An 18458-nucleotide genomic window follows, 5' to 3' on the forward strand; every position below is an offset into this window, starting at 1 on the left:
AGTCTCTCTCTACGGGATTTTGTGCTCCTGGAATTCCATAACGAAAGTTGTTTCGACATCCCAAGATTTGGTCTTCGCTCTTTCGTCCCATCAAGAATCGTCAACGTACTGTACACCTAGTCGCCAGAAATCATCTTTTCAAGTTGTGCCGTGTGCCCCGGAACCGTCACAAGCCACATCTCCTTGCCAGAAGAGAAACGATCGTCGGAACATGTGAACTTTTGTACAGACTTATTTCCCACCTTTGGAAAGGCGTTACGCCTAGTTTTAAGAATAGTTGAATAACATCCTCATTTATATACCGTATTTTAGGGACTATAAGACGCACCTTAATTTTTAAGCAATTTAAAAAAAAAAAAAATACCTATAAGACGCACCTGAATTTTGGAGGCAACTTTTCGAAGAAAAAAGTGCGTCTTATAGTCCGTAAAATACGGTATTAGATAATAATATAAATCTTATATAGCACGAATCAAAAATCGATAGACTAAACTTGTCGTTTCAATACACAAGTGACGTGATCATCGAAACTTGTTCAATGATAGAAAAATTATTAAAGTCCGTCCGACCAGGGCCGGATTTAACAATCAGAGGCCCGTGGGCACAAATACGATGGGGCCCCCTTTAAGAGTAGGCAAATTTGATGATTTAGAAAATTTACACAAACTACTGTACTTTCAACTAGAAAGTGGTAAATTTCATTTAAAAATGAAGTTATTGTAAACATACATATATTTTATTGTGTAAAAATTATTATTTTAATTCAATTGAAAAATACCTATGCAAAATTTTTTCCCGAAATTTTCCGATGTATCATGTTTGGTTTTCTCTGCCTGTGGTTCTCATGATTAGGTCACACTAAGCTGTCGCGGTAATATATTAAAAACAGTTTTGTGGAGGTCCTGGGCACCCGCCCCAAATGCCCTTATGTAAATCCGGCCCTGCGTCCGATCTGGCAGAAAAACTCGTGCACTGTGACGATATAATCTACCTGCAATATAAAATTGTAGAGGATGCACCATTCGGCACAACCTATTCATTTATTTCATAATTTATAATTAAAAAAATTACCCTTAATTGTCAGCGAGCTTATTTTTGTAATATAAAAATTTAATGTTATAATTCATTGCCTTGCTCTCTTCAGATGTTATTCCGAATTTTTGTTGAAAAAAATATTCAAGATTTATAACAAATACGCATTTATTAATTCGTAAAAGTGACTATTTGATTCTTTAATGTAAAATTATGAATATAATTTAGAATCCACGATTGAATATACAAAGGATAATCAGGAATCTGGGTGTAATAAGTTATTGTTACAATATAATATTTTGTTAAAAAATGATTTAAAAGCTAATTTTGATTGCAAAAATTATATGAAAACTATTTGGACGTCTTTCGTTATTCGTGGCAATTACAAATAATAAACTGAAACATTTCGTCACTTCTTTGTCTGATAAATTTAAAGCGCACAACATTAATTTGCCGAAGTGTTGTTTCCAGTAAGAATAACCAGACACCGACTTAACTTGCTCCCAAATTCGTATGGGAGAGTTTATTGCCACAAATAAATGATACAGCATTAGTTCAATTGTCAGTTTGAAAAAGTCACAGCACAGCAAGGTATATAAAGGACAATACCTTTGCTGCCAATTATTTTTTTTTTAATTGTTTAGCCATGAGTACTGAAAAGGCTTTTTAAGTCAGTCAGCTCAAACAATCTGCTAGTTCTTTCTTCTGGTTTTTGGTAACATTATTGTTTCAGAAGCCACAAACTAGGAACTTGCCATTTAAAAAATCATTTTATTTGTAATTTGGTCAAAGACTGGAAAAAAAAGTTACATGACGTTCGTCCCGCAAGAAAAATGTACTCATTGGTTGAGGTTTTTTTAAGTTCTCAAAATTGCACAAACACTTATATCGACAAAAAAAAAACAAAAAAATAATAATAAAACAAATAAATAATGCAACTAAGACTTCAGGTGTGTGTATATTTACATCACAAGGCACCTTTCTAAGTAGTAGAAAAAAAAAAACATGGAAACGCAAGCTACCACATCAGGTAATGGTTCTTACCTAAATAATAAAACTGTGCTTTTAAACAATGATTATAAAAAATTTTGAAGATAATTCTAAATGTTCAGCAACTATTCAGATATGCAATTTATTCTTTTGAGCAGGGAATATCCCATGTTATTGTCTGCAAAACTTCTATTTGTAAAATCCATGACTATGGTGCAAAATTTGGGAGGTTAGTCTTCCTTGAGTAACATCAAAATGTACAGCAAGGTAATAGTAACTTAGTGTATTTTAATATTTGTCAACACCTACTATTTAGTCTGCTGTCATTTTCCAAGAAAGCTATATTTATATCTAAATCAATTTTTGTATTGTTAGAATCATTATAAATTAAAACAACTGCAAACAAATTTTTGGAAGGGGAAAAGAATGCTATATATTGAATGGTTTCAATGGGATAATGGCAGCAGGATGTATATGTGCGTGCAGGTTAAAAGGCATGCAAATGTTCCCATAGCCTTTCAATACCTAGCACTTTACATAAGAGTCCAAAAATTTTATAATCTATGTTGTTCCATTTACAATGTGTTCTTCGGAGACCGGTACGCTCTCGGATTTCTTCTCGGGAGCACTGACGGGACGAGGTCTTTGTGGACGTGGTTCTCTCTGTTGTTTTGGAGGAGACGAACCATTACTCTGGACTTCTTTAGATCCTTCTCCGTTAGTACTTCCGTTTCCAATTCCGTTTCTAATTCCGGCACATTCTCCGGAAGCATTCCTTCCTATATCTCTAGGTTCGGAGTAACGTCGATCTACTGGCCGTTGGTAATCGCCGGAAGAATTGTCTCCTTGATATCTACTACGTCTCTTTCTTCGTCTACGCCTGTTTCTAGATCCCTCTACGGACGAAACACTTTCTGAAATTAAAAAATTAAAGCACAGTGTTAATATTTATATCCATAAAAACTAAATTAGATTAATTTTATTTCATAGTTTTATTAGTAATCTATTGATTTTTTAAAGTGACAAAAATGTCTACTACTATTTGCACCAAAAGCAAAATTTCAATCAGAGCCACTTTTCTTTTGTTGAAATGTTTTTGAAAAGCATTGCCTTCTCAACTTTAAACCTACATATGTTACACTCCATTATGCTATTTACAATTATTATTCTATTAAATCTCCAATATTATGTAACCATCTTGAATAGTACCACAAAATGACCTAAAATTCTATAAAATGGTGGTATTTATCTATGCATGTAATCTTTTCAAAACTATTTCATATTTACTCTTCTTTTTATCCTTTCCTTTTTAATTAAAGCCTTTCAAACATTTCATTTTGATCTTTTTGTTTATTGCATTATCTGAACTCCTTACATAAATATATTTGTTCCATTGTTTATAAGTTCATTGAATCTTCCTCTTCATATATTAACCAAATTTCATCCCAATGCACAAACGAATCATTATTTTAAGTCTTTAGAATGCAATGTGTCTAGATCATTGAAGATGAGAAGACAAAAGATGGTTCCTTAATGGAAGGTTTCTTTTTGGTTTGAAAATTAATGTAGTGAAGTTTCTTCCCCAAACTCTGTCTTGTTGAGTTGGTTGGCATTGATAGATTTGTCACAACTCGATATAGTTTGATCCAGGTTCGTGGAAAGCACACCTCCACACTCAAGATAGTTTATATTTACAGTTTATTTACAAAATATGTATATAGAGTATGCAAGTTGGAGAACACATAAAATACAGGATACACACAGTGTGGTGCCTCACGTACTAGATTGGCTTTCGGGAACTATTAGACTCTGGAGAGGCCTCAGTCAGCCTGTAGAGTGGCTCAACTGCACGGTTCGTCCAGTCTCAGCACTTACCCATCCCCGAGATGGTTACCAGAGGAGTATGCTCTCTCTGAACTCAGCAGGCTTTCAAAGTGCCTGAGACTTCCGGGTTACCAGTCTCTTGCCCTTCTTGCCCCTCTCCCATTAGCTCCGCAATTTAAGGGTTTTGGATGGAAACTTACGACCAATCACAAACCTTCTTTGCGTGAACAGCTTTCACCCAGGTCTGCTTTTATCGAATGAGAGTGAAGCTTACATTTACGTCCACCAATACTCTGACTCACTCATTTATGGCCAGGAGTTCACCATCAGGCAAGTGGTCTATCACCAGACCACACGTGGATCCAATTAGCGAGGTCGGCGCTTCTTTTGTTACCTTCCTATTTACAACTTTGTTTACAAATACTTTACAAATGTATAACATAGTTTTGCTAGTTCTCTATACAGAAGAAAAAAAAAATGTTTAAATTTTGTTGCAAAACTTAAAATACAAGGGACATCCAGAAAATAAAGAACATTTGCACATAGTAATCTGCACAAGTAAATTACCACCATCAATTTAAGGTCAATTTGTTCTCTGATGTGATAGCTTAAACAGCATAGAGTTTCAATAATGGCAGGCTTATTCTTACTATTTTGTCAAAGGTTAAAATGTGTACAAAAACTGAAGTCCCATCAAATGCAGTGTTATTCATTTTCTAAATGCAAATAAAGTTTGTCCAATAGAAATTCATAAACAACTCACAAAAGTGTATGGTGATTGCATTATGATGAAGCGTGAGAAAATTATGTTTAATGTTTAATCAAGAAAGATAACGTGAAACTGCACTCTACTGCAGTCACTCGAGCTGTACACTTCAGAAATTTGGCTGGGACATTTTCAATCACCAGCATACAGTCCCAACTGGCCCCAGTGACTTTCACCTTGTTCCCAAGCTGAAAGTGTTTTTGGGTGGATTTGGAACATTTTGGAACAGATGAGAGGTGAAAGAAGCTGTCACTGACTGGCTGAAGGAACTAGAGGTGGAAGTCTATGACAAAGGAATCAAAAAACAAATGTCATGCCATGACAAGTGCTTTAGTTGAGATGGTGACTATGTAGAAAAGTAACTGGTTTTGTACTAATTACTTGATAAAACTTTTTTCCTATTATTACTGTTTTTTTCCTTTTTTATAACCAAATGTGCTTTACTTTCTGGACTCCCCTCATAAAAGATTAAAAAATTATTTCTCATTGCAAAAAAATATCAGAAAATCAGATTCCTTATTTTATTCCCACGAACATGAACTCATAATAATCTGACTATTATGACTTTGGTATCAGCCAATTGTACACCTCAACCCCCATCAAAAGAAGGTTGATGGTGATATTGCAGGTGTCTGATAAAGGAGTAAAGCAGAGGAGCAAAATACATGGAAAATCCAGAAAGTAACTTATGTTTTGGCCACTAGGGGTGTGGGATTGGGCTAGAGCTGCCATTTTGGTGTCAGAGCATCCCCTCACTCAGTACACGTTCATCTGTGTTAGTATGTGTTTTGTGTTCCTTGTGCTTTGTCCATTGTGAATTTTTAAAATGTGTGCTGCAATTGAACATATGAAGTGTGACCAGTGATTAAGCTTTTGTTGGCAAAAAACCACAAACCAATTGAAATTCATAGACAGCTTTGTGGGGTGTACAGAAATGATGTAATGAGTGAAGGCAGAGTGAGGCAATGGTGCATTATGTTTAAAAATGGTTGCACTAACGTCCACGATGAAAAGTGAAATGGCTGACCGAGCATGTTGACTGATGAACTGGTGATGAAAATCAATGGAAAGATTTGTGAAAACTGCCACTTCACAATTAGAGCTCTCATTTGATTTTCCACAAATTTCACTGAGTTTTTTTAAAATTCTTTCCACCCTGTGGGCACTATGAGGGCCTCATTTAGCAAGCCTGTTATGGGTTCGACCAGGCCCACAATGGGGCAGCTGGGTGGTGAGGGACATAACCTGACATATCTAAATAGACAACCCTCCTTGAAAAATTCCTGGGGACTTTTGGACCCATTTGAATTTGATCCTGCGTCCCCCAGAGCAGTAAGTTTCCACCTTGACCATTTGACCATCCAGCCCTCATGGAGTTTGTTGCATGAGGTTGTAACACACAAGCTAGGCTACCATAAATTTTGTGCCAAATGGATACCAAAAATCTTGACCACAAAAAACAGCACATGGCATCATCATTGACATTTCTGGAAGCCTACCACAGAGATGGCGATTCACTTCTCAATCTTGTCGTAACTGGGGATGAAACTGGAATAAAATACATGAATTGTGAGACAAAAAATTAGTCTATGGAGTGGGGGGACACAAGTTCTCCCACAAAACAAAGGAAATGTTTGCAAATGTTGTCAGTAAGAAAGTTCATGGTGACAGTTTTTTCGGACAGGAAGGATGTGCTTCTGATGGATTTCCTCAAACTAGGTTCAACAATAAACTAACAGATACTGTGAAACATTAAAAAAGTTCAGAAGAGTGAATCAAAACAAACATCAGGGAAAATTGAGTTCTAAGATTTTGTTCATGACAATGCCCACCAGCACATGGCCAACTGCACTCGACAGCTCTTGGATGGTTTCGGATTGGTTGGTTCATTCGCCATACAGTCTAGATCTTGTGCCAGACAAGTACCATTTGTTTCCATGCATGAAATTGTGGGTGCTCCGATGATGCAGAACAGCAGGCAGGCGTGAATGAGTGGTTGAAGTCTCAGATGGCAAAATTCTATGACAATGGAGTTAATAAGCTGGTGCACAGTTATGATAAGTGCCTCAATTTGAACAATTACTATAATGAAAAATAGTCTAAAAGTGTGCCTTTCAAATGTACATAATTAAAGTAGTCCCAGGAAAGTGTGTAATAGAAGAAATAATGTTATGACAATAGCCACAAAAACATTACAAGAAAATAGAGAAGCTAAGCCTGTAGACATTAACTGAGGAAATTAGTCAAAATGCAGGAATCTTGTATTTGAAGATCTTGAGGACAACAGGATTGTTGAAGAATAGAATAAATTATCATGATACAAAAAAATAATGAAAAAGCAAATATTTCAGATACACATTTTTGAAATGCAACAATAATAATTGGTAGGGATTTAAAAAAACGATGAAATTTTCCAATGTATCAAAGTAAAATTTTTCATTAATCACAGATTTTACAGTCAGATTTATAGTCACTTTGATCATGATATCATCAGTCACTTCTTAACATTTATTGTTTTCTATTTATGCACTCAGGAAATTGTATTTTATAAAAAGAATATCAAAAAACATTGATTATAAAATGTAGAAAAAAATTTTTAAATGTAATGTTTAAAACAAAAACTTTAATTTACAGAATAGAGCAGCCAATTCTTTAATTTATGATGTATTGCTAGACTTTTCCTTATTGTCATTTATCTCTTCTGTCAGTATGCAGGCCTAGGAGTGCTATTTCCCCTTTGAAAAAGTGAGAAAAGTGAGTTGAAATACAGAAAAAAAGTGAGTGCAATAGTGACAAAACAAAGTGAAAACACAGAAGGAAAACTCAGCAAAATAGCGGTAAAAATTGTTATTTTCTTTTTATTCTGTTATGGTTAAACACATTTTAAAAATTTCTGTATATACTGTAATATAGTAGCCACTCGTTATATCGCGTTTTTTTGGTCCCCCAAATTTTAAAAGCATTTGAGTCAATTAATTTTAAATTACCAATTGCCACTGAATTTCTATTTGCAACGAAATACGAGAAAGAGCTAAATATGCAGAACAGGTGGATAGATCGATTGTCATTTGTTTCCTTTTGATATAAAAATTGTTTATTTATTAGTTTTAAGTACAGTCTCCTCATTTACAAGTTTCTGTGAATTCGAAATTTCATACCTTTATGTGAATTAACGGTATTGCGTCAATTCACATAAAGGTGTGAAATTTCGAATTCACCGCATAATGTGTAAGGAAAAGATCTCTTTAATTCTGAACGAAAACTTTAAAATTTTTATACAGTAGTAACTTTATTTTGCTTTTTAGAGAATTTTTACTCTAATTTTATAAGTTTTGATGTTCTATTATATATTCAATATTTATTTTTTTAAATTTTCAATTACAGTATTTATAATTTTTATTGAAAAATATAAACTACACGAATTTCTAATAAGCGATTTATATAGTACTGTATAATAAAATCGCAATTGATGTTTTGTTTTTATATCGACAGTATTTGTCTTTCAATGTCATTCTTAAAGAAACAATAATGCTAAATGGGCGTTCATGGTTTCGTATGGGCGTTCGATGTTTACGTAAACGTCAATTAATTCGATATAACCTACGAATAAAATTCAGGATTGAAAAACTAAGCTTATTTTATATCAGAAACACTTGCTGATGAAAGAATAGCGATTCCATAGCATGTATAATCTGTTCAGTAAAAGCCCAGAATTTTTATTACTCGGTTATATCGCGTTTTTTTTTTTCCTGTCTCCTGATAACCAGTGGCTTCTGTATTTCAAGTAAACCATGAATACTTGAAAAGTCTTTGGCTTCTGTAAATAATCAGTCATGAAAGATGATGTTCTTTTATTAAGATTATTCTGCATGTTATCAGCTTCCTTCTTTTTCGCTTCCTCTTGCTTTTGAACACTTAACACTAATAAGCATCACACGTGCTGCTTGTACTTCATTCATGTTCTTGCTGTTAATAGCCTTCTCCAGTTTTTTTGTTTGCTGCTTCTAACAAAACTTGGACTGTCGCATGTATTTCATTTTCTTCTACATTTTTCTGGTTTAAACTCAGTTGCAGTTCCATAATCTTCATGTTACGAACAGCTTTCTTTTGTTGTTCTTCAAAACATTTCTGTGCTCTTTTTTCCGTTTCTCTTATTCTTTTAACTTCTTTTCATTTTCCAATCGTTCTTGATAATTTCTATGCACCGAGGAAGCTAATTTCAGTCGTCCTTTGCAATAGGTACAAGGTGTGGGCTTTGGTCATACATGTTTAGTCCCTCCTTAACAATCAAAAGTGAATTAAGCATTCTTTCCAACACTGATGCTCTATCAGGAGAAAGTGCCCGGCATAAAATTGATCCTCTCATTCATGGGAACGGGATTTTCGATGCTGATTTCACTAATTTGGCTATTCTCGGATATTTATCATTATCAGAAACTGTTTATTTTTTAATGCTTCGAGATGTGTAAATATTGATTTCCAAATAAAATAATAAATCTGAAATAAATATACTCCAAATAATATAAGTAAAATAATATTTTATTAATGATTTCATAAATAAAAAGGAACTTTTTCCTGCAGATGAATAAAAACCAACATCGTTGCAAAGTTGTTAACCTTTGGGAAGAGTGTGAAAATCTTTCTCACAAGCAATTACGTGTTGTACTTTTTACAACACTTCGAATATTTTAATTTATTTGGTAAATTTTATATGTAAATATGAATTTACATTTTCGTTTACTTTTTTAGTCTCTCAATTAATGCACAATTATAATCGGCATAAGAGAAGATTAAAAAATGGATATTTCACAAGCAAAGTAATCACACATTTTATGAAAATAACACTTACTATATGGAATAATTATACTTGTAGTCTATTTAAACACACATTTATGGGAAGATGTAGATGTGATTTAACGTTAACAATATGCTATGAAATCATTAAAGTAATTTTATTAAACTCAAGTTTATGAAATTATTTAAAGATAAATCAAGTAAAAAAATATTTTTGTAAACGACAACTCCTTAACCCGATTGTTAATTAAAACCAAATAATCTGCTAAATTATTGGGCTATAACCAGGATAACTAAATGGTCAGAAACGAAATTTTTTTAGTGGTAGGAGGTTACGCTACTATCTCATGTTAATTTTAATAATTATATATTTTGAATTTAAAAGCGGCAGTAGTGTTGTCAGCTTGAGAGATTAATCCCTCTGCGTAATGTGTTTTCCCCTGCAAAAGGACTTTAGTGATTTTCTTAGAAAACAGCCAAAACCGCAGGATGCTTAGAATACTTATTTTTAAACTCTGTAGAAGGAAATGCAATTCGGATAAGGTAGATTTTGGCGAATAATGAAAATATGGCATGAGTACATAACTTTACTCAACACTGGCTTTTGAATTTGTAATGAGAGGGATTTTTTAAGTGCATAAAAGATTTTTTTAAATACGTTAAATAAATTTTTGTTTCCTATAACCTAAAGACACTGAGCCGGCAGTTGCAATTTTGAGTCTGCTCAGGGCCGCGTATTTTCTTCTAAAAAGTTCTATTCCGATAGTCCGATAATTCGGCAATTCGTTTGGCTTTAAAATTATTTTTGGTTTGTCCCACATCTTAATTAAGCACGTGAAAATGACCAAAAAAGTGAGAAAAGTGAGGATACTTCAGAAAAGTGAGTACAAGTGAGAAAAGTGAGCGACTCCGAGGCCTGCAGTATGTCATGCTTGAAGTACTTATCTCTGAAGTGTACACACACCTATGACACTGCTATATTCATGCATATGTTTTTTGAAAAAGATGAAAGGAATTGTCATCATGGCTTCGTGTGCCTCCTCATCAGATTGAAACAGAGGTTTTCTTCAACTTCACTAATAGACAAGAAATCACTATGGGCTAAATCCAGTCAATACAAATGTAGAAGTATTTTACTATACTGGCTTTATTATAAAGTACAGTACATGGTCTATAATTTTTCATACATCAGTTGGTGTTTCACTAACAGGAGGTGAAGTCACACTTTTAAAACTGCTTATAATTCAAAATGAATGCTTCAAATCAAAAATTGATCCTAGAGTTTTCAACTCAAAATTAAACTCTCTAAAACCCCTCAAATTTTAAACACACCTTTCTGTTACACCCTGTATATTAAAAGCAAAATGTTAAAGACAAAACCTATGTGAGGCAGTAATGCCTCACACAGGCTTTGTCTTTAACATTTTGCTTTAATAAATTTAGGCAAATAAATTTTAAAATTTCAAAACAACTTTTGAACGGTTTTTAAAAACATTCTTTTAATTTTCAAAAGATTTGATTTTATTTTTAGTTTGTGTAAAGGAGAAAGTTTTAATTAATTACTGTTTTATTATTTTTATTTTAATTATTATTTTTAATAATTTTTATTTATTTAATTTTGCATGCATTTTTTGAGTCCTGAATTCCAAATTTTTTTAATTAATTGCAATTCTTTTTTTCTTTTGTGACATGACTATAGAAATTACTTTAGGGTTGTTTCTCACAAAAGATAATCAAATTTAAATTTATTTTAATTTTTTTTAGTAATTTCATTAATTTTTGTTTCATAAATTTGCCTGCTTTTTAAAAATTTTAATTATAAGCAAATTAACATTGATTGAACTATCGAGTTTCAAATCAAGGCTGGCAGTCGGCAAAAATATTTAAGCATCGACAAAACAGTTTAAAATGTAAACAAAATTATATTTTAACTGAAACAATATCATATAAAATTGTTTTTAATATTTAGTATGTTTACTTTTAATTATAAAATGACCTTCTCATTATAATTATAAAAGTTTTTATGATGATTCACAGATGTGCTGTAATATGTTAAATTTTCAAATGAGGATTCATGTGATTCTGAGTAAAAATACTTGTTTGTGCTGTTTAATGCCATTTTGAGTTTTAAAAATTGATTTTTTTAGATGAGTTGGTCTAGATATTCATGGCATAAGTGAATGAATTCAAAAATTATTTGACTCATGATGATATTTGTTCAACTCATTTGCCAAACCTCATTTAGTATTAAATACGACAGTTAAATTATTTACAGATGGTGACCCAACATGACATGATGGGATAGTTCTTTGAGTAAAAGTGAATTAACTAGTTGTAATTTCTTTGGGGATAGTGTTGCAGTATTAACTTTATCCAAAATAAGATTACAAATTTATTTTCTAGTACACAATAAAACATGCATATTCACTTATAAATGAAGAATTTTCACATTTCTTTCAAAAGATTGATTCTGGATTTCCCAATTGTTTTCCATTCTTCAGCTCAATGTTTATTAATTACTGAATGTACCATGCTCGTAATGCAAATCGTAAATTTTTCCAAACTAAAATAAACTTAGTACTATATTCAAAAGAATCAGAAACGAAATTGGGCATTTTCGGCAGAACTGGAATCAGGAGAAATTTTGGTATCGTCCCATCACCTTTAAATACTGCAGTTTTCTTGAGACATCCATCATTGTAAGTCTCATTCATTTCTTTGTGTTTCAAAAGCACTTAAACCACAACTGACACAATAACAAATTGCAGACCTCTCTTCTGTGAATTCAATAATAAGTCTCAAAAGCATCATCAATAATAGACTATTAAATGAAGACATCCAAACAAACTTGAGACTGATAGGAAGTAATCAACACCTATTGAGGCTGGTCACAAAGCTTTAGAAAGAGTACAACTAATACATTTTGCAGAAATTTGTATGGAAACAATTCTACAAATTAAATAATCATTCCTTGCACAACAAGAAACACAAAATTCTAAGTTACTGGGGAATATTTGAACATTCAATAATTTATGTAAATAAAACTTGTGTTAAAATGCAACAGAGCAGAGCTGTTTTGACAACTGAAAAAATTGAATTAGATATCTAACAAAAAATATAATTTTGAATTTTCTATAACTTGATTTTGCAGGAAAAAATTAATTTTAAGAAAGTTGAAATTATCTCACTTCAGACACTCTTTTGATAATCAGATTTATTTCATTCCCCCACTTTTTTCTATATGCAATATCACTTGATAAAATTGTAAGAAATACTTTGATCCTAATTACTAAATTTAATAGATTATGAAATTCTTGAACCAAAGCATTTTATCATAAACTGATCATCCTTAATTGGTATAATTTAATTAATGTAAAAATTTTAAGAATCCACAAATAGGAAAGTATCATGATTGCACTGTTTAAAAATATATTTAATCATAAATTAAAAATAACTATGAGAAATTAAATTTTAAGTTTACTGTATTTATTTAGAATATGTACCATTAAGACAGGCATTACATTTTAATTAAACAGTTTATAATATGAATAAAATAATTATTTACATACAACATTTATATTTAAAAGTATATTAAAAAATGTTTTTTACCTTGATCCATACTAGCTACACTCGAGACCTCATGACTGTCAAGCACAGATTCATCTTCATCTGTGACACGACGGCGATCATTTCTGCCTCTCTGACGAGGTGGAAGATCTGAAACTAAACAAATTATCATTATTTTTAAATAATTAAAATATGATCTTATATTTCACTTATTAATAAAAGTTTTAAAAGAAATAATTTCATTGGCAACATGAAAGTTAACCAGATCAAAAACTTTAAAAATTCAGAGTTGTAATTAAAATAGTACTTAAGATATTTCAACTTTTATAGAAAAAATAATCACACTATAAAATTAACTTTTTTTAAAAATAAAACTAACTTTATTTTTCTTATATTTTTTATATTTAATTACACATACCATAATTAAATAAAAATTATTATAATAAATTAGGATATAAATAATACATTAATGTAATACATCCATAGAATGAATCAATAAAATCTGAAAATTTTAGTAAGTGAAGCAGCTGAATAAGAAATTTCTTATCTACTGTGGAGCAGATTATTTATCATGCAAAAATGGACAATGAATTAATAAATATTTGCAATGGAAATATTTTCTGAAAGTAAATACAGTAGAATCTCTTTTAATGGATTGCTTGGGCTGCTAAAAATTATCCATTGTTCTGAGCATCTGTTATATCATGAACAAAAGATTTCCCGCACACCCAAAATAATATCCATTATTTGAAAAAATTCCCGTTTTTTTAACCATCTACATATAATAAATAAATACCAGTACTTGAAATTAATCAGTCTCTTGAGATCTCTCTACTTTATTCTATAAAAATACCCATGTTAAAAGATTGTATATAATGCTGTACATGTGCACAACAAAGCTGACAGAAAGTGTATATGTTTTGGACAGAGTGATTAATCGAGCATTATTCAAAATGCCCAGTCATTATGAATAATGACCAAAAAGGACGCGCAGTGTGATAAATATTGATTAATTTATCAAATTGACTGGTCATTATAAATACTGCTATCACCTAGTCAGGCAAAGTGATAATAATACATTGAGGAGTGATCATCCTACATATGCTAGCCAATCGGCACTCTGAGTTGCCAATTGTATCGCGTTGAGTACCGAATTTTAAATTGTGTGACATTTTAAATTTGATTAAAGAAACTCCACCTGTTTCATTTAGAAATATTTATCTTTTGTGAAGTATTTTAAAAAGAAAATAGTACTTAGTTTTAAAAGATTACATGAACTATATTAATTAAATGATAAAATTTTACCTATGTGCACTATTATGGTGGTGGTCGTAACTGTTTGTGCTCCTGGCGGATTCCTCCTGGAGGGGAGCCACTAATTGTTTAACGTCACTAGATATTGATATATACTAGTTATTGATACATATGTTCAAGAACTAATGTGAATAAATAACTAGTGATGTTAAACAATTGGCGGCCTGCCGGTGGCTCCCCTCCGGGAAGAATCCGTTGAAAGCACAAACAGCTGCAACCACCACCAAATTCGGTACTAAACACAATACAAATGCACAACTAAGATGTGAGTGCTGATTGGCTAGTGTATGTCAGATGATCACTCCTCAATGTATTATCACCACTTTGCCTGACTAGGTGATAGCAGTATTCATAATGACCAATCAATTTGAGAAAGTATTGAAAATTTGTTACAATGCCCGATTTTGTTGGTTATTATTCATAATACCTATATTAAACACTTTATCCATAACATATATACTGTGATCATACTGTATAATGTATATACTGTAATTAGTGTTTCATTTGACTTTGCAATTTGTTAAAAAACTTATCCATCTTCATTTGTTTTGAAGCCACTTTTCTACCTATTAAATACAACAGTGGCTCAATACTAGCAATGTCAGGTACAGCTTGTTTATTATGCTGAAACTCAGCAGAAAGGTCTTCATGACTTGGAAGGATTTGATAGTCTTGCTAAATTTCAGCACTACACTAGGACCAGCATCAGAATGTTTACTAGGTGGCTCCTCCTCAATCTTCTCAATCTGCTGACAGATCCACTAAAAAGAAGTAAAATTACATTGATTTACCAGGACCCGAAAAAATCAGTTAATCCATTAAAATGAGATTCTACTGTACATTAACGAAACACAAAGATGTGTGTTATAAAATGACACTAAACCAGATTTAGTTGCATTTCTCTCTCTACAAAGTATGAAATAGGTATACTTTAATTATAATCATTTATTATATACATATATACACACATACTACATCCTCTCTTTTATTCAAAACTTCAAAAAAATATTTTAAATTCTTAATATTTAACAATTTAGTTGAATAATAAAATGTAACACATTAATAAATCAAATAATAATAATAATTATCTGTAATTTAACTATTACTGTTTAACTCAATCTATTTATCAGAATAAAAATACTTTGGAGTACTGAACACTGAAATACTACTGAACAAAAAACAAGATGTTTTTGGTTAAATAATGTAAATACCAATAGTAAAAAGATTCAGAATGAAATTTTTATGCTCAGGAGAATTCAAATCAGTTTTACTACATAAAAATTAAACACTACAAAAATTAAAAAAACTATATTCAATGATGATATTGAATATGAAAAGCATGAACTTTATTGCATATCAGTTACTTTAAAATTGCTGAGTCTTTTTACATTAAGGCTCTATTAACATGTTCAATGCTAGTATAAAAACAATTTCCCTAGAATATGCCAAATTTTATTTTTTTGTTTAATCATGTAATATATGTATGTTAAAAATGTCAAAAGAATTTTTTCTGTCACTTTTTTTCAACAAAAATATGGTGAGGTGCTGTTTGTACCAATAAAAAAATTAATACATAGAATGCTATATTGCCAATACAAGATCAATGAATGAAATATATTCTTTAAAATGGCATAATAATGACAAAAATAAACTTTCTTATAAACAAAGGTTAAAATTTCCAAGTGATAATATAATCAAACTTTGAAAACACCAGATCATCAGTATATTGGAATGAAGCAGTGTCAGACTTCCACAATATCTTTGGCACTGAACATGTTAATAAGTATTCATCATAATAAAAAGTATGATTTAAATTTTCCTTTAATTATTTTTTTTAATAAGTACCAATTAATAGAGACTTCAATTTCAAATAATTTGAAATTAATTAAATATTAACATATAGTTATTAAATTTTATTCTGATGTTCTCAATAAATAACAGGGCTGAAAGAAATAGCTTACCTGATTATGAAGTTCCTTATATGGAGACTAGCAATAAAGGTCATTTGTTTTTTATATATTTTTTTCAAAATTTCAAATTAAATTTTAAATCATATCATCTTCTACTTTGAGGACCCTTTCAGCCCTGTTATTAGTATTTTATAACGTGTTTCGTAAATTTTGAATATTGTGGAAAATCAATTATTAAAATTAACAAAAGTAACTTTGCACAAAGCAAATTTAAATTAGCTATTCTAAATTACTTTAAATTAAATAAAAACCTAAATTAAAGATAAAGCAGGGATGAAAGGGTCAAAAAAAAAATTTGGCATAAAAATCTGTAAAAGACAAAAACCATAAAAAAAGCACACGTTCACACATTATAAATATTGCAGCTTTATTACAACATGAGGAAGAACACCTCAATATAAAAAAAATAGATATTTGGAAAAATTATGAGAATCTATAAAATGACAAGCTCAGGTTTTTCAAATATAATTTACTGTACATTAAACAGTGTTATTTGCTGACCCTTTCATATCTGCTCTATTCTTATTTTAGAGCAGATCTTGATTAAAAACTTTAACTATAGGATTTTTTTGGGAATGATAACAACTAAGCCCTCAATTTGGCAATGATTAAGACTAGTTAATTAGTTATCATTAATCTGGTACATTCAACAGACCATGTTAGTGACAAAAACTTTCTTTTGTGAAAACATTACCAGTTATTTTATGACAATATCTTAAATAAAATAAGAATCATATTATAATGAATGCAACACAATGCAAAATTGACACAGTACATAATCAGACAAAAGCTGCAACAAAATTTGTACTTTCAATAAGATACAAGTATGATGAAAAAATTGCTTTAAAATAACAAAACATAGCTGTCATATGAGTTTTAACATGACAAAAGTTAAAAATAAAGTAAAAATGGTAAGTTTATATATGACTAAGATATATCACAGATTACAATCTATTGTATATTAGATAATTTCAATTTTGCTTTCACTGGAATTTAACATAACATAAAAATGAAAATAAATTATAGTAAAAATGCATGAAAAATCACAAAAAATGGAATACTAATTAAATTTTACAGAGGAAAAAAAATTAATATTTTATTTTTTACCATATAAGTAAAAACTTCATTCACTTTTATGGAAGACTAGAAACTTAGATTTAAATCACAACCATTCTATATATTTTTTACTACAGAAGTAAATTTTTTCAGTTAAAATAAAACAGCTTATAACTTGTTCTTCATAAGAATTATTAATAATTGATTTTTATCATTAATAAAATTATAATTTTAAGAGTTATGATAAAATTATAATACTATTAAATTAAAAAATGTAAAATGCAGGTGGAGATTAGTAATTATTCAGAAAAGCAAGTTAAACAATTTTACAAGCAAACATAAGTAATCTAATCTTTACAAAATAGCATTGTATTAAATAATGAAGTTTTTGTAAAATAATAGTGTATTGTTTAAAAGAAACATAAATGAAAAACAGTTATAAAATTAAGGCTGTAGTATTTTAAATACAAACTGCATAATAAGCAAAATGCATTTAAGAACAAAACTTTTTATTTGCAGATTATTTTGGTAATGTCTATTTTCTGTTTAAAATATTTCTTCCACCACCAATCCTATCCCTACCTCGCAAATTGCCTGCAGAATTAACACGTTGAGGTTGTTGCCCAGAATTAAACTGTTTATCCACATTAGGAATATAATCACTAAGAGTATGAGGATGATTACTAGTGTTACTGTTGTAGCGGTTATCACCACCCCATCGGCGTCCGGGACCCATTCCAGGTCCACCACCACGTCCTCGACCTCGAGGCGGGCCACCCATTCCACGACCTCGATGACTTCCTTCAAAATCAGAGTTAAAATTTCTCTCTGGACCACTTCGCCGAGGTACTGGAAAATTCTGAGTAGATCCCATTTGTGTCCTTAGTTGAAGATCAATTTCCAGTTTTTCTTGTCGAAGTTTTTCCACTTCCTACAAAATATTTACAACATTACTACTACTATTCTACTATTAAATTTCAAAATAAATTACAAAACCTAAAATATTTAAATCTTCCAATATAAATTCTTATCACTAACTGGATAATTGTATATTATATTTTCTGATACAGTTCTACTGATAAGGTTTTTATAAAAACTACAACTAAATAACTAAGATGAATTGTAAGTCTAAAACTATACATATG

At 30.8% G+C, this 18458-nt stretch overlaps 1 protein-coding gene across 4 annotated transcripts in view; it reads right to left on the minus strand.

Moving 5' to 3' along the window:
- Nucleotides 1-1524: 1524 nt before the first annotated feature.
- The window catches only part of LOC136971413 (fragile X messenger ribonucleoprotein 1 homolog A-like), a 100722-nt gene continuing 83788 nt past the window's right edge, over nucleotides 1525-18458 (minus strand). For 3 of the 4 annotated variants that reach the window (XM_067265874.1, XM_067265873.1, XM_067265872.1), the window contains 3 exons: nucleotides 17896-18244; nucleotides 13016-13129; nucleotides 1525-2936 (listed from right to left, as the gene is read on the minus strand). In XM_067265874.1, coding sequence (XP_067121975.1) covers nucleotides 2584-2936; nucleotides 13016-13129; nucleotides 17896-18244 — 816 coding nt within the window. In that variant the 3' untranslated portion in view covers nucleotides 1525-2583. The remainder of the gene's footprint in view (nucleotides 2937-13015; nucleotides 13130-17895; nucleotides 18245-18458) is intronic. The other variant, XM_067265875.1, reaches the window with a different exon arrangement.

The sequence above is a fragment of the Centruroides vittatus genome, unplaced genomic scaffold (assembly GCF_030686945.1).
Source record: "Centruroides vittatus isolate TY-2023 unplaced genomic scaffold, ASM3068694v2 contig_250, whole genome shotgun sequence".
NCBI classification, from domain to species: Eukaryota; Metazoa; Arthropoda; class Arachnida; order Scorpiones; family Buthidae; genus Centruroides; species Centruroides vittatus.